General features: G+C 50.2%; 10 protein-coding genes across 10 annotated transcripts; 5 read left to right on the forward strand and 5 right to left on the reverse strand.

Annotated features, from left to right (window-relative positions):
- Positions 1–599: 599 nt before the first annotated feature.
- On the reverse strand, positions 600–2,644 carry A1O9_01226 (uncharacterized protein). The gene has a single exon (XM_013410385.1). The coding sequence runs from the start codon at positions 2,630–2,632 to the stop codon at positions 743–745; it is 1,890 nt and encodes a 629-aa protein (XP_013265839.1). The 5' UTR covers positions 2,633–2,644; the 3' UTR covers positions 600–742.
- A 1,317-nt stretch (positions 2,645–3,961) lies between these two features.
- A1O9_01227 (uncharacterized protein) lies at positions 3,962–4,948 on the reverse strand (the record flags this gene model as incomplete). Its single annotated transcript, XM_013410386.1, has 1 exon — positions 3,962–4,948. The coding sequence occupies one exon, from the start codon at positions 4,946–4,948 to the stop codon at positions 3,962–3,964; it is 987 nt and encodes a 328-aa protein (XP_013265840.1).
- A 1,012-nt stretch (positions 4,949–5,960) lies between these two features.
- Positions 5,961–8,171, reverse strand: A1O9_01228 (uncharacterized protein; the record flags this gene model as incomplete). The annotated part of the gene is made up of 4 exons (XM_013410387.1): positions 5,961–7,257; positions 7,667–7,770; positions 7,828–8,043; positions 8,109–8,171. 4 exons carry the CDS (start codon positions 8,169–8,171, stop codon positions 5,961–5,963), a joined length of 1,680 nt encoding a protein of 559 aa, XP_013265841.1.
- Positions 8,172–8,697: 526 nt separating this feature from the next.
- A1O9_01229 (uncharacterized protein) lies at positions 8,698–9,431 on the forward strand (the record flags this gene model as incomplete). Its single annotated transcript, XM_013410388.1, has 2 exons — positions 8,698–9,327; positions 9,384–9,431. 2 exons carry the CDS (start codon positions 8,698–8,700, stop codon positions 9,429–9,431), a joined length of 678 nt encoding a protein of 225 aa, XP_013265842.1.
- A 1,344-nt stretch (positions 9,432–10,775) lies between these two features.
- A1O9_01230 (uncharacterized protein) lies at positions 10,776–12,443 on the reverse strand (the record flags this gene model as incomplete). Its single annotated transcript, XM_013410389.1, has 5 exons — positions 10,776–11,065; positions 11,197–11,461; positions 11,539–11,771; positions 11,828–12,201; positions 12,256–12,443. 5 exons carry the CDS (start codon positions 12,441–12,443, stop codon positions 10,776–10,778), a joined length of 1,350 nt encoding a protein of 449 aa, XP_013265843.1.
- An 855-nt stretch (positions 12,444–13,298) lies between these two features.
- On the forward strand, positions 13,299–13,676 carry A1O9_01231 (uncharacterized protein; the record flags this gene model as incomplete). The annotated part of the gene is made up of 1 exon (XM_013410390.1): positions 13,299–13,676. The coding sequence occupies one exon, from the start codon at positions 13,299–13,301 to the stop codon at positions 13,674–13,676; it is 378 nt and encodes a 125-aa protein (XP_013265844.1).
- A 388-nt stretch (positions 13,677–14,064) lies between these two features.
- On the reverse strand, positions 14,065–15,353 carry A1O9_01232 (26S protease subunit rpt4; the record flags this gene model as incomplete). Its single annotated transcript, XM_013410391.1, has 3 exons — positions 14,065–14,642; positions 14,698–15,084; positions 15,137–15,353. 3 exons carry the CDS (start codon positions 15,351–15,353, stop codon positions 14,065–14,067), a joined length of 1,182 nt encoding a protein of 393 aa, XP_013265845.1.
- A 997-nt stretch (positions 15,354–16,350) lies between these two features.
- Positions 16,351–17,771, forward strand: A1O9_01233 (enolase; the record flags this gene model as incomplete). The annotated part of the gene is made up of 3 exons (XM_013410392.1): positions 16,351–16,871; positions 16,922–17,362; positions 17,417–17,771. 3 exons carry the CDS (start codon positions 16,351–16,353, stop codon positions 17,769–17,771), a joined length of 1,317 nt encoding a protein of 438 aa, XP_013265846.1.
- Positions 17,772–18,454: 683 nt separating this feature from the next.
- A1O9_01234 (uncharacterized protein) lies at positions 18,455–19,418 on the forward strand (the record flags this gene model as incomplete). The annotated part of the gene is made up of 3 exons (XM_013410393.1): positions 18,455–18,473; positions 18,563–18,651; positions 18,702–19,418. The coding sequence occupies 3 exons, from the start codon at positions 18,455–18,457 to the stop codon at positions 19,416–19,418; spliced, it is 825 nt and encodes a 274-aa protein (XP_013265847.1).
- Positions 19,419–19,985: 567 nt separating this feature from the next.
- On the forward strand, positions 19,986–21,420 carry A1O9_01235 (uncharacterized protein; the record flags this gene model as incomplete). The annotated part of the gene is made up of 5 exons (XM_013410394.1): positions 19,986–20,567; positions 20,620–20,665; positions 20,718–21,067; positions 21,115–21,223; positions 21,287–21,420. 5 exons carry the CDS (start codon positions 19,986–19,988, stop codon positions 21,418–21,420), a joined length of 1,221 nt encoding a protein of 406 aa, XP_013265848.1.
- Positions 21,421–21,677: the final 257 nt, after the last annotated feature.

Below are 21,677 nucleotides of genomic sequence, written 5' to 3' on the forward strand. Positions count from 1 at the left end.
CGCTGAAAAGTCCGTCTGAATGATATGAGTTAATCGTGGTCTACAACACAATCTGATTAATCTGCTTTCCTACCCTCTTGTCGTCCGTAGCTGCTATTTTGAGCTCCTTCCGAAAACACTGATCCGCCCTTAGAGGGCGTTTGAGAATCGAGTGGTGCTGCAGAGGAAGACCTGACAGTTGGATCTGTCTTTGACCCCCCCGGAGGGTCAACTAGTGCCGCAAAAGGAGAGTTGGGCTTTGGCTGCTGTGCTTCATTTGAGAGTCCCTGAGCAACAGTTGGCGTTCCAAAGCTAAAATCGATTGCTGTTGGTTCTCCCCTAGAGGAACCACGAGCACTAGCTGGATTCCTCCAGGGCCACTTGGCTGCTTCGAGTGGTGAGTTGGATCTTTTAATGTCCCGGTAGATAGGAAGACCAGCAGGTGGTGTTGCAGAAGATTTGCCTGACGGCTGCGAGACCACATCTCCAAACAATTTCACTGGCACATGTCCTGACAAGCCAGGTGGTGATGTGGAAGGAATCGGGCAAGCAGGCGAAGGGATGTCTCCATTGGACATTTGGTTCGGCAGGTCGTCCGGAAAGGTCTGGGGCGTTTCTTTGACTTTGCTCTGATCAATTCTGCCGGTATGCCTCCGACACCTCTTGAGAGACAACTCAAGAGTTTTCAATTGAGCGTTCAGGGTTTCTCGCTCGTTTTGCATGTCTACTGACTCGCCTCCTACAAGATCCACTTTATCTTCTTTCATATGTATGACCATTTCCGATGTGAAGATAGCTTCAAGTTTCGAAAGTAGGCATGCCTCAACGCCAAGAAGAACAACATTGTCGATGAATGTTTCAATTGCAACATCATAATATGCTCCAGAATATTGGAGCAATTTGACCCGAGTATCCTGGTCCGAACCCGTGATTTAAGGCCCAGTAGCTGCTGCGGTTGTGCGGTTGTACCAGCTTTATCTTTTTGAAGGTATTGGTGCTCAATTTTCTGAAGACTCGTCTGAAGGCGCTTCTTGGTGGAGAAGAGGAACGACGTCGTATAGGGGCTCAAAAGTTCCCTAGTTTTTGAATCAAGATTGCCCTGACAAGCTTCCAAAGTATCCTGAATAAAGTGTTGAAAGACGAGCTTAGCCGTGTCTCCTGTGGATGGACAAATGAAGTCGATAACCATGTTCAGAAAACGACGCACCGCGTCGTTTATGTCCCTGATATATTTTGAGGTAAGCGATTCCCATCCCGCCGATTGCTCTTTAAAAAGCTCAGCAACGAGACGTGGGTTGAAAAGAAATGACAGCTCCGGGCCCCTGTAAGTTTCTAGCAGCTCCCCGACTTTGCGCAGAGCATCTGATTGAGTGATTTGTTCCGGCCGATTGGAGCGACCATCCCAGATTTGGTGCTTCGCTTCGAGCGCATCAAACCAATGACCTTTTGTGCGCATCGACTGGTCATATTCATCAGTCAATGCCATTGTCTTTGCCCTCAGTCTCGTGGGCGAGTCGCCGTCTCTGAAGAAGGCATCACTGTAATTGCCTTCCAGAGCATCTCTGACAAGCTCGCCATAACGTTTGCTGATCCGACTGAGGTAGCCCTTGCGCTCCTCTAAACTCGATCGAGGATCACCTAGTCTCTCCAAAGAAGACTTGGCGTCTTCTATGCCCTTTTCCAAAGATGTCTGAAGACTTGGGAGAACTTGAAGTATGTGCTCATGGAGATATTTGCATAGAATCGTTCGCAATGATTTAATGCCAAGTTTGTTAGGGTGAAAGATGTTTTTCCATTGCTCCCGACGGAATAGGGTACTCTCGATGAGATCCCGATCCACCCCGTCTGCCCGTTCTTTATCATTCAAGCACCTGACAACGTGCCAGCCACGTGTGAATCTGTATGTTGGATGTTGATTTCTTGCCAGCTGCATCATCTCCGGTTTCAAGCTGGATTTATCAGGACGTTCCAAAGCATCAGGTTTGGTGAGAACCCCAATACTACGGGTGCCCTTAGGGTCGAATTTTCGTGAATAATCGAGGATGCCTTGATTCTGGGTGGGGTTTTCCGCCGAAACAACTATCAATATGATGCTTTGCTCTTGTTTAAAATAATCCTGGATAAGATCTCTAACCATGTCAATATCATCGGTGTTCGCAGATGAATGGATGAGGCCTGGCAAATCTACAAGTGTGAGGTTTGGGAGTTGTTTTCCGTCAAGTCTTAGGTGCAAGACGTCTCGACTTATCCCTGACGCTTCTGCGAGACCCATCTTCTTCCTCGCGTCATTCATCAGAGCGGGAATAGCATCGAGACTGGTGATGTCTCGCTTGAATGGTTCAACTGCAGTCCCGTGGCTTTTGGACGGGTTTTTGGCATAGGGAGTGATAAAGGCATGGCCGGTAATGGTTTCTGCAGCAGAATATCTCAAAGAGATTTCCGTGGCAAACCTCGTACAGATGGTACCAGACACCGGAAACTCAATTCCGGACAATGCTCCCAGTACGGACGATTTGCCGCTGCTTGTATCTCCACATACCACGATCTGAGGGAGGTTCTGAAGGCCACTTGTGCGAAAATTATCGATGTCGTTGAGTAGCTCGAGTCGTTCCGGTGATTGGAACGAGTCGATGGCGCTCTTGCTGATGTCCATTGTTGACGGGAAGAAAGTGACATGACCAAGCGACAAAAAGGACGCAAGGCTTGCACATCCTTTTAAACCCACTCCATGCCTACAGAGTACTTTCAACAGTCAATCCTTGAATTGACTTGCTCCGCTAGTCAGTCTCCTCCTTCATCTCTGGAACCGGTGTCGACGTGGGGGCCACAGTGTCCAGTTGCCTAGGCGCACACAAGGCAGACATCAACTGTGTATCGGAGCGATCCCCTGCAGCGACGTCCAGGTTGCAAGGCCATCACCCTTGGACGCCACAAGGGGGTGTTCGCGACAGCCTGGATGTAGATGAGCAGAGGAAGATAGCTTCGAGTCTAGATTGGTAACGGGCTGGGACAATCATTGGCGTCCTGTTCAGTTAGTTTGATTCACGTCACAAACTAGTGAATACTAGCTGCAGGTAAGTCGGTTACATGGCGCGGGGGTTATGCAACAGGCTGGAACGGTCCGACTAGTACTCGCCTAGGTCCATGTGAGGAATTTCTCGACATGGGTTTGCTTCTAGGCTTCGAGCGCATAACGTTTGGGGGATGGATCACCCAGCAATGCGTCGACTGGCCGGGTAGGGATGAAGAATATCCACAGAGACAGACTTTCCCAGTGCTCTCCTCTCGTTCAAGCTTCACATGACCAAACGCATTCGAGTGCGTAGAGCTAGACAAGGACAAAAGGACCAAAGCCTCAGCAGTCTGTGACAGCTGGAGACGAGATATCAGAGGGATGGCCTGACATTAGTGGTAATAGCTATTCGGTAATTATGTATCGACAAGATTTGACTTAAGTGGAAATTATTATGACTCGTGTGCTGACGAATCATTCATGGAAAGGGTTGCTGCTCAAGAGTCACCGATTCACCGGTCGTTGCATGTACTAGCTACTTCGCATGTAATTACCCGGAATAGCAATAGACGAGTCGACCTGTTTATGAAGGTCCCGACAAACTTCTTCAGCTCTCAAAGATGAGTTGGCAATTGTCAAGTCCTATCATGATTGATGTTTAAGGCAAGGTAAGTCCGAGATACCAGATCCAGCTATGAGTGGGCGGATCGGCCGCTGTTCAATATGCTGTCCTACTAGGTCTATAAGCAGATTCCAGAAACAGAGCTTAGATCAAAGCAAGAGTATTTCAGCTCCTCCAGAGTATCGCGATTGGATTTGTCCCGTGAACCATCCTCCCGTAAGCCACAAGAGAAATCTTATGCGAGAAACGGGGAATTGTCAAGTTCTACCGATAGGCCAGTGTTCATCAGGATTCTGTTTCCTTCACCTACATGCCTGAATCTTGGGTTCTACGAACATTATCTCCCCTCAAGCCGTGCGCGATGCCCACCACTGCTCGACCAGCCTCTTGAAGAACTCCTCAAAGGGCGGATTGACCTTCTCCATCTCATGCGCCGGACCCTGGACGATCGTGTATGAAGCATTCAAGCCTGCAGCCTGCCAGTTCTGGAATAAGGCCGTGAGCCGCTGGACTCTAGTCTGTTTCGCCTCCTCTGGTGTCCCAAAATTCGAGCCGGGAACATTCAGTCTGAACCTGATGCCGTCCGCGTCTGTGTCGTTGCTGCCCACTGCTCCAGCGACAGGGACGTGTTTCAATTTCTCAATGTCAACATGCTGGCCAAAGATCTCGTGGAAGTTCTGCAGTCCGGTCGGCCACGTCTGCGTGTAGTTCAGCAACGTGGTCGAGCCGGGAGAACCGACGCAAAGACCCTCGAGCCGCTCTGGGTGCAGGTAGAAGAAGCGATGCACAAATTGCCCGCCACCGGAGAAACCCATGAGGAAAATCTTCTCCGTGTCGATCCCCGGCCACCGGGTCGAGACTTCCGTCAACAAGTCGAGCAGAAGCAGATCATACCTCATGTATCTTTCTGGATCTACGGGCTGAATATCAACGTCCGGCCCGCCGGGGACATCAACGACATGGCTCAGCCATGACTCGGCCGTCTCGCCACTCCAAGGCGGCGGACGCCCGAGAAAATGGTAAGCGTCGACATCAAGCGGGTCCTGAAGAAAGGAAGGGAATAGAGGCGCAATGACAGCCACTTTATGCTTGTCTGCGAAGTCTTGCCAGACGTCGACGTATCGGTAATTATCACGACCCGTGCCGTGGACGGCAACAAGAAGAGGCAGCTTTGTCACAGTGTCGTTGGCCACGGGATAGTGTGCGTCCGGGATGTATCCCGAATAGGAAATCCGATGGTCTGCTTGGAGGGCTGCCGCAGCTGGCAGCCGGCCCGTGAGCGAGAGGGATTCGAGCGAAGCTCGAAGAAACGTCGTTACCGGGATCACTTTCATTGTCTGATCACACACTGGCCCATCCAACAAGTGGAACGAGCAGAAAACGATGAGGCATTTGAGTTCCCGAAGGGTTGAAAATCTTTCACATGGCACGAAATGTTCCAGAGGGCTGGGCTTTGCCATATACATATATAGAGAATAAGTTTGCCTCCAAGGACAACAAGGCTGAGCCGCCCCAGAGGTTCTCCAGCAAACCCTTCATCTTAACCCACAGATGCTCCGCTCCTGCAGCAACTTTGGGGTACAATGTATGAACTAATTCAGTAATGAAGTCTAGAAAATATAGTTCTATTGGTGCCTGGTGACTGACGACGAGTAGGACAGGTATTGTAGTCCGTTGATTGGCCATCCTCTAGAGCCTATATTCGCTCGTTGTTGCGGGATCGCAACGACTTGCGAATCTAATTTTGAGGTGAACTTTTCTGTAAGGGTTGCTCCAGCTGGGATCTGACGTGAAGCGAACAAACGCCAGCCAAAGCCGAGATCACGATTGCAAAAGGAGGGCACCTGGGAGCATCATTATCCTTCTTACCGCAATGATGGTGCTGCGGTATTGGTGATTTAGACCAGCTAGTACCTCTCGTCAACCCATGGTCGGTGTGTATTTCCCAAGATATACCACCCAAGTAGATTTACATGGTGGCAACTTGCCGAAGACGCTTTCGCCTTACGAGTGTGATTTGAAGTAGGAAATTTCCCACCCGGCTCTGAACATCAGCAATCGCTGCCGTGCAAATAGATTTCTGAATTTAATATCAACAGCGAAGCTGTGTACAGCAATCATACTTCTCTCGAATGCAGCTTCATCTGCAAGACCGAGTTTCGTACGCTTCTGACCTTGAAAACCTGCTATACCGACCCATCCTAGAATCTCCGACAGAATGGTATCCTTGCATTTCAGGATATCAAAGCAAAGTGCACTTCTAAAAAAAAAAGAGCGAATACTAGTGAACGCTTATGAGTAGCGAATTGGGGGTGGCTATATGTCAAGTTAGCTGCGAAGCATTGTTCAAATCAATTTGCAACTCACTTGTCCATTGATAGCTTCCGGGATTTTGCCAAGATCAAGATTGGCCTTCAACGATTTTTGTACCGAGGTAGGTCCGTTGATCTCCCGATCGAGGCTCATGTACTCCTTTGTAGCTTCCTTTGTGCCTCTTTCCAGCAGGTACCTCATGTACATCGACACAAGCTCCTGAAGGGTAGCTTCAGGCAATCTGCTCTTGGTCAGGATTTCATCTACAACCTTTTTGATCTCTTCATAGTGAGTTTGTTCCGTCGCGCTACTTGTTGGCTGATCAATTTCGAATCGAAGGTAATTGCTCCAGAAAGCCGGACTTTCTAAATACCAATGTTGATGATTCTGGAAGACCTGCCGTGCTTCTTCTGGTGAGCCTTTAACTTTCCAAAGAAGCTTGGCCCATTCCGCTACCAGTGATGCTTTCGAAGATATATCGATACTAGGTTGATCGAGCTGAAACTGATAGACAGCGACGGCAGCTTCGAGTCCGTAGTGTCGACGAGTGAGGTTTGCCAGTGAGACAATGGTGCCCACGTGGCCAGGCAAGTTGAAAAGAATGGCTTCATGAATGTCCTTTGCGATGTCAACACGGCCCGCTGACTCTTCGAAGTATGCATACTGCAGCCTCGCTACAGGTAGGGCGATTGGGACGAATAGACAAGATGCTCTCTGGTAGATATTCCGAACCTCTTCCTCCTTCCCTGGTTGGGCCAACATCCATCTCGCATATCTCAACCAGAACTCTTCATGAAGTGCACAGGTTATCAAGCATCGCTCATAGAGGAAATGAATACGAGTGTAGTCGCCTTCTGTTTCCTCCAGATCTAGGTACTTGCGCCAGTTGGTGACTTGTGCCTCGTCTAGGTCTGTGACGTGGAAATAGGGTCGCTTGATCTCGGACTCGTAAGTCCACCGCTTCGTCGTCTCTGTCTGGGTTCGCCTGAAGATTTCGAGATGATAAATGTCGATTCGAGCACGTAGTTCTCGTTCAACTTCAGGTTGACTTCGGCCAGCCTTATAGCCAGCTCCTTCATTCTCGAGGTCTAGTTGGAGTTGTGTGAGATGACTTGGAGGAGCGGTGGCAGCGATAGGCCGTGACTGAGCCATTTGCCTATACTTTTCAAAATATCGAGCATATTGATGCATGGGAATATAGATAATTCTGCTCAAGATAGTGAAGATCCGATCGAGAGACTCGAGCCGTTCCTCGAACTCGAGATATTTATCCCAGAAAGGATGGGAGAGAAAATCCAGGCCAACAGATGATGCGCCTCGTTCGAAAAGCCTGCACATCACGGTGTTAGCAACTAAGATTTTATGGTAGGGGTCAGAAGAATAGGGCGGAAAGCAAAGGTGGGAATAGGTGGATGTACGTGTTCGTGGATGTGCAGGTCCCTCAAGCAAGTGGCTTTTGCTGCAACACAATAACGGCCCTGAGGAATAGGATGACGGACACGAGGTCCTGTTTCCGGGTAAAAGCAAAAGATCAAAGCGCCTGAGTAGTGAGTTGTGAGAAGCAAGCTCGAAGGGGATATTGGCTGAATGTCCATCTCACCAATCTTAGGTGTTATCGCTGATGACCAAACGAGACCCAGCCAGAACGAATTTCCCGCACTAGGATATGTGTGGATGTATGTCTCGCGCTGTGTTTAGGCCTCGAGAGGGGAAATATGGCTTGGTACTTGTATACTTACTCTCGGATGATGTCGGCATCGTGGCTTGTCTCGGTTTTGAAGGAACAGTAGTTTGTCCACAGGTCAACCGAGTTTGTGACACTGGCAACTCCACGTTCATAGACCTATCACATCCTCAGCAAAGTGTTCGTCTTTTGCATTGCGCATGGTGTATATCTTACCATTTCCGCAGCCTCAGTGCCGGCTATGGAAAACTCGAGGTCGGCATACTTCTTCCAGTAGCCAAAGAACAGAGGAAATCTGCCCAGAAAGCGATCGTAGACACTCCTGAGAGTAGTGATGGCCTGAGAACTCGAGTTCCTGTTGATGCCCCCCTCCAGCGACTCACTGGCGCGGACTAGCTTCTCCCAAGTCTCGAAGCTATCCGGATCCTCGGTCTGGAGCAGAGAGAATGAGCATCGAGTCACAGAGATAGGTTGTTGGATGATTGTTGGGCACGTACCACCTCAGCGAGGAGCTTTCTCAGCTCCCCGCTGTCTTCATCACTGCCACCAAAGGCGTCCATCTGGACGCAGTCTGTCGAAGGGTGGGACAGTCGGAGAGTGTCACTCGAGAGATGATGGTCAAGGGCGGTGAGGAAGACTTGATGAGTGATCCGGGGACCAAGCTGATCAGGAAGGATTCGACGAGAAGATGAGAGAGAGTAGGTATGCACGCGGGTTGAAGCTGAAATGCACGCGGGTTGCGAGAACGAGGAGGATTTGGAGATGTTCAAGTCCGGCTGGATGCCGCCAAGCCTGAGCCTTTTTTGGGAAGGCATGGCCCGTCCATTAATTAATTCATTATTGGCAACTTCCAGCGGCCCATGCAGAGGCGCAGGGCTCCTCACAGCACAAGAGCACCACAGCACAGAACCACTTCACCATTGACCAACAGGCCCTCCGGCATTGCCCTCGACCTACTCACTCATCGCTGACCTGACTTGCCCTGCTTCTGAATTGGTCAATCTCTGATTCTCCATTTGCAGCCTCGTCACCTACTGCCACAACCACAACCACTGGCCTGACCTCTTCAACGCCTTCACCACCACCATGGCCACCATGGCCACCGCAGTAAAGCCACCCAGACTCCACTCGCGTCTCGTTCAGTTCTTCGCCCGCTACCCTCCTGAGCTCTACTCGGCCAAAAACACGGGAATCACCATTCCCTTAACCAAAAAGGCGGCAAAGCTGGCTGCCGAGCGCCGCCAGCCCTCTACAGTTCTCGGTGAAGATGGAGAAGTCTTATACCAATACCAACAACCCATCAATGTCCCCGAGTCAGAGCCAACGAGTCCTGCGCCGACAGGCGGAGTGCTCGCGCTCGAAGGCGGAGTAAACCCATCTACACCACCCCCCAGCAACCACTTCCCTCCAAATCCCTTCCTAGCCCGGAAAAACTTCAAGACGGGGCGATGGGCCGGCGCGACCATTAGCCTGAGGCGGCAGGCCGAGCTTGTGAAGCTGGCCAAGAAGGACGGTGTAGAGGACCTGTTACCTCCGGGTCCTAAGTCAACTGCGTGGAAGGAGCAGCGATTACTAGAGCAAGGTTTGCGCGTTCGAGGCACTGGTGAGGGTCAAAACGTCAAGGGTCACAAATGGGAGCGCACGATGGGCACCAGGCTCGACAAAAGAAGGCAAGCCATGGAGAATATGCCTGCTTTGATTCGGGAATGGGAATCGGTAAGAAGACCAACCCTGATCACAATGTTACGGATTGGTGCTAACGATTCATACAGAAAGGTCACGGTAGAGGATGGAGCAAGTACCCGAAGTCCCGTTCTTGATCGCATTCTAGAACCTCTATTTACATTGTACGCCATGACTTTGTCTAGAGCACTAAAGCGATTACCAGTCATTTCTCCCATCAACATAACACTTCTCTACCACTGTACTTCTCTATCCTTGGAGCCATTGTCCTCACCAAGAGCGAAACCCATCACGACAGCTCTATCATACAGAGCACTTCTCATGTACATATATATATCTACAAAATTGCAGCCACTCGACTGGTCTGCTTGTACCATCTCCAAGACCTCATTAACTTCAGGTATGTTAGGGGGATAGAGACAAGGACAGAGGGAGTTTCCCTCTGCGACAAACAAAATCGTAATCACGTGATCTTCATCACTCTTGAGGAACCTGCTGCTCGACTACCTCCTAATGTACTCTGCTCTTCCTTTTACCACTAACATTTCACATGCCCCCAACCTCCTCGACAGTGTAAAGCCTTACCTTGAAGCTACACTAGACAACTTTTGGGACATGGTGAGGATCCTGGCGCTTCCAGCTCAGATTTTGCGGCAGAGCATATGCATCTTGTATCAGGAAATCAATAGGCACATCTACCCACTTGTGAGACGGGACACTTTCTTTCTCTTCTCCCTCCTCTTCGTCCTACTCCGACACATGCACCGCCGCAGCCAACGACTTGCTTGCCCTTGTCGCTGCCGCTGCCACAGCTGCTACTGCCTTCGCCATTCTGTCCCGCCGATTCTTCAGCGGGCTTGCATGGCTGGAAGGCGAGCTATTTATCACTCTCCCAATCGTCATCCTCCGCTTCTGCCACAGCCACAGCAGGTAAGGCAATCTGAACCTCGGGTGCCTCCCCCCTCCCCCCCCCGGTAGCATGCAGGACGACTCCGCTCTTGACCAACGGCGGTTGCTTGCCTCTACGTTTCGGAAGCGGCGCGACAAACTGCTACCAATGCTGGAGGAGCCTCGCCTCTAGTGAGTGGGCTGCTCCCCGGCCGCGGAGTTGGAGACGAGCATGCCGCCATTCTGTCCCATGTTGCTGGTACCGAGGGCAGTGATCTGATCTGCTTGCGACTAAAGTCTAGGGCATCTACACGCTTTCACGGAAAGCATGATATGAAGGACCCCCTGCAGGTCATGCGTTCTGTGTATTCTTCAATTTCCCAAGCGTCAGGCTGGCATTCGGCGAAAGGTCCGCGTGGGAAAATTCAACTCCCTGGTGTAGCGAAGGTTTTTACCAAATCCCACCCATTCCAAAAGACGAAATGCGGAAGGCTTGGCCGCACATGAAGCAGCACTCAATTGTCCGTAGCAGGAAAATCAGTGGTACTCTGCAGATTTGTTGGTTTTAGTGTTTCGTAAGGGATAACAGCGACTCAGATGAGAATATTAGTCTTCCGCTTCTTGACCAAGTAGAACCACAGCGCAGCCAGCAGCAACGATCCAAAGAGCATCATGCAACCACAGAAGAGCTGTAGACCAAGGTAATCATGGCCAGTGCTTCCATCGCCTCTGACGAGCGAGCCCGCGATGGGACTGCCAATTAAAGAGGCGAAGGCACCGATCGCCTGCGCCATGCCCAACCGAGCCCCGAGCACCTTCGTGTCGGGACATACTGTTGGGAAAATCGTTGGAGGCAGAGGGATGAGCGCACCGCTGAATCCACCTGCATTATTTTTCCCTTTGTTAGTTTCTTCCGTATAGTAAATATCTTCAAGCAGGAGGGAAGGAAACTAGGGCAAGTGCCTGGAAATTTGCGGCCCCAAAGGACAGGGCACACCAGAAGGAGAAACTTACCGTAGAGAGCAGCAAAGACTAAAAATGCAGCAACGCTGTGAATTCCTATCCAGCTCAAACACATGATCGCAGACACGACTACGCAGGTGATCCAAGGTATCATGGCCCCGGTTCGCTGCGCCACCATTGCTGCGACCAGTCGCCCGAACACAGACGCGCCTGAGGCGATCACTATGGAGTAGAGAGCGAGAGATCGAGACATTCCAAGCCCAAGCTGGCCATAGCTAGGTATGTAGAAGAAGGGAACTAGATAACCGCAGAAGATCTACAAAAACACGAGAGTGTCAGTGATCTCGTCTTGGATCTTAAATCTAAAACAATCTCGTATAGCTCCGAACTTACAAAGAAGTTAGACCAGGTATACAGCCAGAAGCCAAGGTCTTTGAATGCGTTCTTGTCAAAAATCTTTCTGGTGGTACCTCTGGCGATGTCACCAGTATTTGCGGCACCCCAGAGTAGCAGTGGGAAGGCGGTAGAGAAAGTGGCGAACATGATGAATCCCATGACGCGAACGGTCCAGCCGAAGCCAATCTTATCGATGAGCTCGTTGAATACGATTGTGTAAATGATCCCACCTGCAGGTCAAAGTCAGGTTTTTGGCCATATGGAATGGGGGCATGAGATCACCAACCAATAGGTGCACCACAAGTTACAATACCCAAGGCCAATGCTCGTCGAGTAGTAAACGAGCGGCTCACCAAGGCAAGGCCAGGGACGTATAGGACGCCACATCCGAGTCCCATACAAAAGCCTTGAGATAGGAGGATCTGATAGTATTTCGTGGACAGACTTAACATCATGGCACCGAAGGTCGAGGTTGCAGCGCCGCCGAACAGCATCACACGATAGAATCCCAGGTCGAACAGGGGCCCCGATATGACGCCGGTGACAATGAGCAGGTATGAGCCCACCGTCCCGACCCAGGAAATTGCCGAAGGATTCATGTCAGATAAGAGAACAGTCTCATAGTAATTCTGGAAAAGTCCGAAAGCAAATGTGAACCCCCTAGATCGACATTAGAGATATGTTTCAATGACGACGATGATGGAACAACTGTACCAAACATTGAAGAAAACTAAATAGCAGCCGAGGACCTGAAGCCAAGCTCGTAAACCACCATCAGGTGGGGGAGCAGGCGGTGGGAGCACATTTGCTCTCTCCTCTATAGGGATATCAGCTAGAGGAGGTATCTGTGGTGCTTCTGATTCTATATCAACTTTCTCATCGCCATATGTTCGATGCGCCATGACGGTTCAGGATTGGTTAAAACCGAAGACAACAAGTTTGAAAGATATGATATTTGGTTTTTAGATTCCAACTGGGATAATTAACAATGATTTCGTTACATCAGCAAAAGGGCAATGCAGTAAAATAGTGAAGTCAGATGAGTATGGGAGCACGTCAACAACAGAAGAAAAACACCTCGAGGTTTGGATAAAGTACTCCAAAAAAGGGCGCGCAGAAAAGGCAAAGTGAGGGCATATGGGCAATTCTTAAAACCATGGGGTCACCGACAATTGGGTGTACTACTAGCTCACCTGCTGGATGTCTAAGTCCGTACGTTACTTTGTGGTAGCTGGCGCTGATGGGTCCATCTTGGTAGACATGCCGAGGCATTGGACTGATGTGGTGCATGATGTGATCCGTTGATGTCGTAGGAGCATCCAAGCCAGGGATCAGAATTATAAATCCCGCCGAGTCCATCAAGGGGCTTCTTTAAGGGCAACTTTGTTCAAATTCAATGGGGATTGTCCAATACCATGCCGAAGATCGAGCTCTCATCACAAGATGATCTGTCCTCAGAGTAATGAAGGTCGCGGAAGGCGGCCGCGACTTCTTGATGTCGACAAAGAACGCTGTTTGATTGCAGAAGGAAGCGATGAGATCTGACCAAGAGAAAGGTTTGTGCGGGGATCCAAGCAGGGGTCCAACGTTCCAAGGAGCGTCGAACTCCGCTCGAAGCCGTCTTTGCCGGCAAGGCTTTGGGCATTGACCGCGAGGCTCTGTAGCTTCAGGTACTTCTGACTTCAAATTGATCTAGCGGCTACCTTACCACTCTGAGAGATATCAAGCCAGCCATTCTCGCATCCACTGGCAGCCATATGTATCATGCACTGATACGTACGCATCACATCACCTCGAGAAAGAAAATCGCTCGTCTCAAAGCTGCCGCTAAGACCTACCGATGCTGCGCCTTGTTGAGGACAGGTGGGATTCCAGGGGTGATGTACGTCTGTGGAGGCACGAAGCCTGACGTCCAGAGCTGGGTAGATATTGTCCATGAGTTGCGTTACAAAGATTACCAGCTTGTAGCACCCGTCAGAACTGTTGCTACCACAGACCAAGCTTGCCTGGAATCCAGTTATGAGTCACTGGGGGTCCTGGAAGAAGTGGCCACGGTCAAAGAAATGGCTGCACACATGGAGTCCAAGGGTGTGATGCATTGGTGGCGCGTGGCGATGGGTTTTGCTCGAGAATGAATATCCTGTGGAAAAACGAAAACGAAATGTGCTTTGCCAAAGAGGCAATCTTGAAATGTGGAAGCATCTCCCCAACAATTCGCGTCACTTTCGCAGGCATGCATCAGGACCAAGGAGCCCAGAAACGAGAGACAGAAGACTGGAATCCCTGGTGGAATGCATCAAGATGTCTGAGTCTATGCACAAGAGTTGTGGAACCTCTGTCACGTGGCATAAGTGCACAATGGCACAATGGCACAACAATCCCTGAGACTATGAAGCTGTTGCGGCTGCTAGTATCCAGCCCCACGTCTGCAAATCGAGATCACTTCTTGGATCTTGAGAATAGACGGTACTCATGGGAACCTGAACGCTATGCATCTTCCCAAACCACTTTGAAATATATATCTTACAGCTTTTGATATTCCAGTTTGCCTTCCAGCTTCTTGGATTCTGCCACCTTCCTCACAGCCTTGTTGAAATCATCTTGATTTACAGCGTCACGATAATCTTTGATGGCGAATAGTCCAGCTTCAGTGACGACGTTTCGCAAATCAGCACCGTTGAGACCATCACTCATCTTGACGACACTCTCGAAGTCAATTTCTCCTTCGGTAACCACTCCTGCTGCATGGATTTTGAGAATCTCTAATCTTCCAACCTCGTTGGGAAGAGGTATCTCAATCTTTCGGTCGAGTCGACCTGCACGAAGCAATGCAGGATCCAGCGTATCCGGTCGATTGGTTGCCATTATGATCTTGGTCTTGCCCAGGTAGTCAAAGCCGTCCAACTGATTGAGGAGCTCCATCAAAGTTCTTTGAATCTCGCGATCCGCGGATGTTCCTTCGCTAAATCTTCGGCCTCCGATAGCATCGATCTCGTCCATGAAGATGATACAAGGCTCGTGCTCCTTGGCATAACCGAACATCTCTCGGATCAAACGAGCAGATTCACCAATGTACTTGTCAACGATAGCGGACGAGACAACTAAAATGTCAATTAGCCTTCTGGGAGAGAGATCGTTTCGAGGTCTCAACAATACCTTTCAGGAAGTTCGTGTCTAGACTGCTTGCCACTGCTCTTGCCAGTAATGTTTTGCCAGTGCCCGGGGGTCCGTAAAGTAAGACACCCTTGGGAGGTTTGATGCCAACCCGCAGGAAGAGTTCCGGGTTCTTTAGAGGCAGCTCTATGACCTCCCGCAATTCTCTGATCTGATCATTCAATCCACCAATTCCCGCAAATGAAACCTGGCCAGGGTCTTCCAGAGACATATTGTAGACAAGGGGATCGACTTCGCGTGGGAGCATGCGCATGATCGTGAGAGTGGTCATGTCCAGTGCGACTCGAGTACCTTGCTTGAGTTTGGCCTTGTCAACTTTGGACCTGCAGCCGACAACATATCTAGGACCTGAAGAAGCTTTGACAATGACTGCAAGCGTGTTAGTTTCCTGTAAACCCTGACAAGCAGGATCGAAACATACATCTTTCCTCATCAAGCTGCTTCAGGACTTCACCGATAATTTGACCGACACTTTGTAACGCTTTGATGTTCTCTTCTGTGGTTTCGAACTCTCTTTGCAGTCCCTTGATGTCCATCCTTAGTGCTTTCAGTTTCGACTCCCATTCTCTTGATTCTAGTAGTTTGTTCTTGTACTGTTCAAGGGCTTGTTGCCGCTCCGGATCTCCACCGCCATCCATTATGCTAGGTGGGTTGGAATGTAACGGTTGGCTTCTCAAGGAGACTCTAGGTTGTGAGCTGAACTTTTCAGACCAGTGTTCGCCTTCGGTATCGTTCGAATGAACAAAATGGGAAAGAGGGAGTGGTGGATTTGCGAATTGTAAATTGGTGATGGAGATGGAAATGCAACGGCAATATGAATCGGACGCAGGTACCCAAGGCACGACGCGGCAAGGCTTCGAGGATCACGGTCACGTGTAATAGCCTCCTGTTCTGAGATTAGCGTGCCTTGTTTGGCTTGGCGGAATGACGCGAGTTCTAGGACAACTATTCGAAGGCGGTGAGATGGGACCAGGGCAAAATCAGATCGGCTGAGTTGGAGGGGCACCAGAGACAGGAGGGGCCAGGTCACTGCTTGTCCTTCCTGTCCCCTTCAATCCTACCCATTGGAGAGGACCCTCCCCGATTCCTGAGAGTGAACCGTCCGTCACCTTGGCTTGTCCCCCGCTGGCAGCTAAGCCTTAGCTACTCGTTGTCCCAGTAGTAATCCCACTAGATCTCCTTGCTGGTTTGGGTGAGTGACTTTTGTAGCGACAGATCAACAGCCAATTGAAGATACCCCACCAAGAAACATCGAAAAGTCCAGCTATTGCTTTCTTCTTCAGTTCCTTTCCCTTTCCTGACTTTTCTTCTTCCTCATCGATATCCTTTTTAAGCAGAAGCGACCTCTACTCCTTGCCTAGTCCGCCGTTTCTTTTCAACGGCCAACTTCAACACTAAGCAACTCGTCGCTGACATAAGGACTCATCACACCACCACTCCTTCCCAGTAAGTAAACCAGCCCTCTCCAAAAGCCCAACAAAGCTTCACCTGAGGATCTCTTCCCACGTCTCCGCCTCCTTTTTCACGACTCTTGTTCGAATCATCCGTTTCTTTGTTTCTCCCTCTCATAACTACGTCTATTTGCACCTGTCCTTCGTCATCCCGACTTTTTCCACTGACCGACCCACCGCAGCCATGCCAATCGTCAAGATCCACGCCCGTTCGGTCTATGACTCCCGGGGCAACCCGACAGTCGAGGTTGACGTCGTCACTGAGACTGGACTGCATCGTGCCATCGTTCCTTCGGGTGCTTCCACTGGCCAGCACGAAGCCTGCGAGCTCCGAGATGGTGACAAGTCCAAGTGGGGTGGAAAGGGGGTGCTCAAGGCTGTTGAGAACGTAAACTCAGTCATCGGTCCCAAGCTGATCGAGAAGAATCTCGACGTCACAGACCAGCCTACCGTTGACAAGTTCTTGATTGACCTTGACGGAACCGAGAACAAGACCAATTTGGGTGCCAACGCCATTCTTGGTGTCAGTCTCGCAGTTGCAAAGGCCGGTGCAGCTCAAAAGGGCGTGCCTCTGTATGCCCATGTTTCAGATCTTGCAGGTACCAAGAAGCCATATGTTCTTCCCGTGCCATTCCAGAATGTCCTCAATGGAGGTTCTCATGCTGGTGGTCGTCTTGCCTTCCAAGAATTCATGATTGTCCCAGAGTAAGCTTAACTTGTGATGACACAATTTGCTTTGCTAATCTTGCACGCAGTCAAGCACCCACCTTCACCGAGGCTCTTCGATGGGGCGCTGAGGTTTACCAGAAGCTGAAGACATTGGCAAAGAAGAGATATGGACAATCTGCAGGCAACGTGGGTGACGAAGGTGGTGTCGCCCCTGATATCCAGACCGCAGAGGAAGCCTTGGAGCTCATCACAGATGCCATCGAGGAAGCTGGATATAAAGGAAAGATGAACATCGCTTTGGATGTCGCATCGAGCGAATTCTACAAGGAGAAGGAGCAGAAGTACGACCTCGACTTCAAGAACCCCGACAGTGATCCAAGCAAATGGATCACCTACGAACAGCTAGCGGACATCTACAAGTCTTTGGCCAGCAAATACCCCATTGTTTCGATCGAAGATCCCTTTGCCGAGGATGACTGGGAGGCATGGAGCTACTTCTACAAGACCTCTGACTTCCAGATTGTTGGGTATGTTCTCGTACAGAATTTACGCTGATGAAGCATTGCTGATGAGCCTCTTAGTGACGACTTGACTGTGACAAACCCAATCCGCATCAAGAAAGCCATCGATACCAAGGCGGCCAATGCCCTTCTACTCAAGGTTAACCAGATCGGTACGCTGACCGAGTCTATTCAAGCCGCCAAGGATTCGTATGCTGCAGGTTGGGGTGTGATGGTCTCTCATCGTTCCGGCGAGACTGAAGACGTCACTATTGCTGATATCGTTGTTGGCCTTCGTGCTGGTGAGATCAAGACTGGCGCTCCCGCTCGGTCCGAGCGTTTGGCCAAGCTCAACCAGATTCTGCGCATTGAGGAGGAACTGGGTTCCAACGCCATCTACGCCGGTTCCAACTTCCGCAAGGCGGTCAACTTGTAAAATGACCTGGATGATCGACCATGACTTGACGACGGGGCAGCACATGGGAGGGAGAGATACCACAGCAGCTTGTCGTTTTCAGACATTGAATGGATTAGGGTCGGCAGTATTGAGGTTAGGTCTTGCAGACCAAAAAAGAGGAAGAAACCCTGCAGCCAGTCGAAGATGAAAATTATGAACAACACAAGGTCGTGAAGCCTCACAGTAGCTATTTGAGCACTTGGTGCAGATACAATAACACGTGCTTGCCCTCGTACAAAATGCACATGTTTGAACCCATCATATACGAGTACCTATGTAGTACTGCGCTAGCAATGCTAGTTCACTAAAGTGACTGTTGGGGCACCAGTTAGGCTAGTGCTGCCGGTGGTGCGACGGGCAATTGGGCAGCAAGTCTTGGCTCCAGGAAAGGGACCACGTGAAAATGAAACTTCGGATGGCCTAAAAACAGTCATAACTTTCCCGCTGCGGGTAGTTGCCTGCGCTTCGGAAAGCCAGTGGCACCAGACCTGACCTGCCAGTGACACACAAATTCCTGTAACCACCCACGACCCAACCTTTTGTTTCATTTTCCAGAACCACTGCAAGACTTGCCCAGACTCTTTGTTCCTCTCTCCCTGACTTCCACGCACATTCAACGATTCTGATACGTATCCTGAAACCCTCAGATAACTGCATCCATAATGCCTCCGAAGAAGTGGGGTAAGTCGCTCTTTTTCGCCTCCCACACAATCCTTTCATAGAATAGAAGGGCACGTAGAGCAAATGCTGACCTTTCTAATTGGCAAAAGACGAGTCTGAGGACACATCCTCTGAAGACGAATCTGTTGATGTTCCAGTCGTTCGGCGCAAATTCGATGATGAAGAAGACTCCGATGACGTATGGCCCTCCGAAAACAACCCCTGACCCATATCATTGACGCCCAATAGGTCGCCGACAATTGGGATGAAGAGGAAGATTCCGATGCCGAGAGAGAAAAAGCTACCAAAGCAGCAGCAGCCAAAGCCAAAGCCGATGCAGAAGCCGCCGCCAACAAAAAATCCAAGTCTCAGAGAATAGAGGAACACCGCGAGGCCAACCGACGAAGACGCGCTGCTGAGGAGGACGCTGAGAGCTCTGAGGAGGATGAAGCCGACAAAAAAGCGCGCTTGCGGCAGACCGAGCAGGATTCCGACTTGACACATGCACAAGATCTCTTCGCAAACGCGGGGTTAGGGCCGACATCTCGCTCGACCAAAAACAAGGCTGTTATTATCGAGGATAAAGCAAATCCTGGCCAAACCATCGATCTCTCCACACTTCCTCTATTCCGACCAGCCACCAAGACACAGTTTGATACTCTCTCACAGACATTAGTACCCTTGCTCACAGCATCCTCCTCCAAACCTCATTACTCAATCTGGCTCTCTACTTTCGTCAAGCAAATCGCCGCCGACTTGCCAAGCGCAGAGATCAAGAAGGCCGCCAGCGCCTTGACAGCTCTCAGTAACGAGAAAATGAAGGAGGAGAAGTCCAGTGAAAAAGGCGGCAAGAAGTCCAAAGCAGCCAAAACCAAGATAACTCTGGCAGCCACGCGAGATGTGGGCAGAGGTTTGGCGGATACCACGAGTTACGACGATGGCCTCGAGGAGGATGACTTTATGTGATTGAATTTTCTTTGTTTATCGGGATTCCGGGCGTTGTCTGGAAAACTTGCATCAGCGTTCAAAATTGGGCAAGCCTCAATTACTATTCTTGCTTTGAAATAGGTGTCACCGAGATAGACGGTGGCTAGATCATTACCTTCACGTGGCTGTCTGAATTCCAAATAAATTATTAGACAATACAATGAAAGTCTTGACATGTGACAGTGAAAATACATAATACGAATGGGTGTGGTAGAACCGTGGGAAGGAGGGAGCAATGGCATTTCTGGTGGAATGTTGCACACCCCAGCCCAGCCTTGTGCCTCGTGGGAACATTTAGTCTCCATCCGGAGCATTCCTCTTTTCTTCTCGTCTGTAGTACATCTACCTACAGAACAATTATTACATTTATCGTCCATAACAAAGGACGATGCCTTGAAGATCCACCAATGGTTGGTGAATAGAATCAATGCGAACGCCCACTTGAATATCTGATAAAAACCACCACACAGATTGTCAAAGCTGTTAAATACTCAAGGGACTGCTCAAACCAACAGCCTCATTTCTGGATTGTCGGTGGCAATCAACATGGAATCCCTTTATTTGGACAAAGACCGGCACATCAAATACTGGAAAAGATGTGCTCAACTTCTGCCCGAGCCGTACACGGCTGGGGAGTCGAGCCGCATGAGTTTCGGCTTCTTCATCGTCGCCGCTCTAGATCTACTCGGGTGTCTCGAGACTGTCATCACCCTAGCAGAGAGGCACAGCTGGATCGAATGGATCTATGCTTGCCAAGTACCTCATACTGGCGGCTTTAGAGGTTTCACAGGTACGGCACTGGCAGGGCTGCGAAGTCCTCACAACTGGCACTGGGATCCAGCGAATTTACCGAACACCTACTTTGCTCTGGCTACATTATTAATATTAGGGGATGACTTGGCAAGGGTAAGGCGACAAGAGTGCCTGGCATGGGTGAAACAATTGCAACAGCCGGATGGGAGTTTTGGTGAGCTTCTAGGCGAAGGTAATCAGATTCAGGGTGGAAGTGATCCCAGACTTTGCATGTGTGCTGTAGGCACGATCAGGATATTGATGGGAAAGGAAGGGCAGGGATGCTCAAGCGGAATTGACCAGCTCAAGCTACAGCAGTTCCTCGCAAACTGCCAGGTAAGCCATCCATGTTCTTTTAAGACCTCACAGTTGTTGATCGTAAGAACAGAGTCAGGAGGGAGGGATTGCTCAAGCACCACTACTTGAAGCACACTGTCGGTTGAGAGATTCCTCAAAGCTCCAAACCCCTTTCTAACTATCAAATAGCCGGCCTCAACTACTGTGCAATAGCGACGCTCTCCTTCCTCAGCCAGATCCACAACGAGAAACCGTCGATCCGAGAACTCACGGCCCACACGGGATTAGACATTGCTAGCTGTGCTCGTTGGATGTTGGAAAGGCAGACAACATGGATCGAGGACGAGGACGAGGACGAGGAAGAGGACGACGAGGGACAGAACGCGACAGATGCGCCAATCGCCAAAGACCAGCCGCTAGACGAACATTCTTCGAGGGACACCGACTTGCAAGAGCTTGATGCAATTGCTGGGTTCTGTGGGAGGAGCGGGAAGATCGCCGACACATGTTATTGCTTCTGGAATGTGGGAGCTCTAACGGTAGTGGATCTCCAAAATGCCGGATCACGTCGACTGACAACCAGCAGATTCTCGAGAAAGAGCACCTAGTTGAACTCGATGCATTAAGGAGGTATTTGTTACAAAAGGTGGCACATATCATCGGTGGATTCGGTAAAGGGCCGGGGGCTCTTCCAGGTAGGCGGACATGCCCCGTGTTTACTTCGTATGGTGACTGCCAAGCTGAAAATCGTGTAACAGACTTACTACATTCGTATCTTGGACTCGCCGTGCTGGCGGTATACAAGGAGCCTGGCTTAAAGGAGCTTGATGCAACATTTTGCTTCAGCTTGGACGCGGTCCAGAATTTGAAGCGAGTGGCGTGGGCACGTTAAGCTGATGAGACGAGCCCGACGCGAGAGGATTCTCACTCATTCGCTTTCACCCTTCCACGCCAATAAGTCACGCTTAGTACTCCGTACTCCATACCGGTATGGGGCAGGATGGTCACCAACCACTTGGGCCTCGCCGCGCCGGGACGCTGCATCGGACATTCCTGTCACAATTCAAGATGGCCGATGTCCTATGGCTCAACCACAAAATCACAGCGATATGCAACCTATCGCCGTAAACGCTCAACCCCTCCCAGCTC

This window comes from Exophiala aquamarina (genome assembly GCF_000709125.1).
Source record: "Exophiala aquamarina CBS 119918 chromosome Unknown aczIA-supercont1.1, whole genome shotgun sequence".
NCBI lineage: Eukaryota > Fungi > Ascomycota > Eurotiomycetes > Chaetothyriales > Herpotrichiellaceae > Exophiala > Exophiala aquamarina.

Coding starts and splice junctions, on each gene's coding strand:
- A1O9_01226 (XM_013410385.1), bottom strand. CDS start 2,632: ATGGACATCAGCAAGAGCGCCATCGACTCGTTCCAATCACCGGAACGA.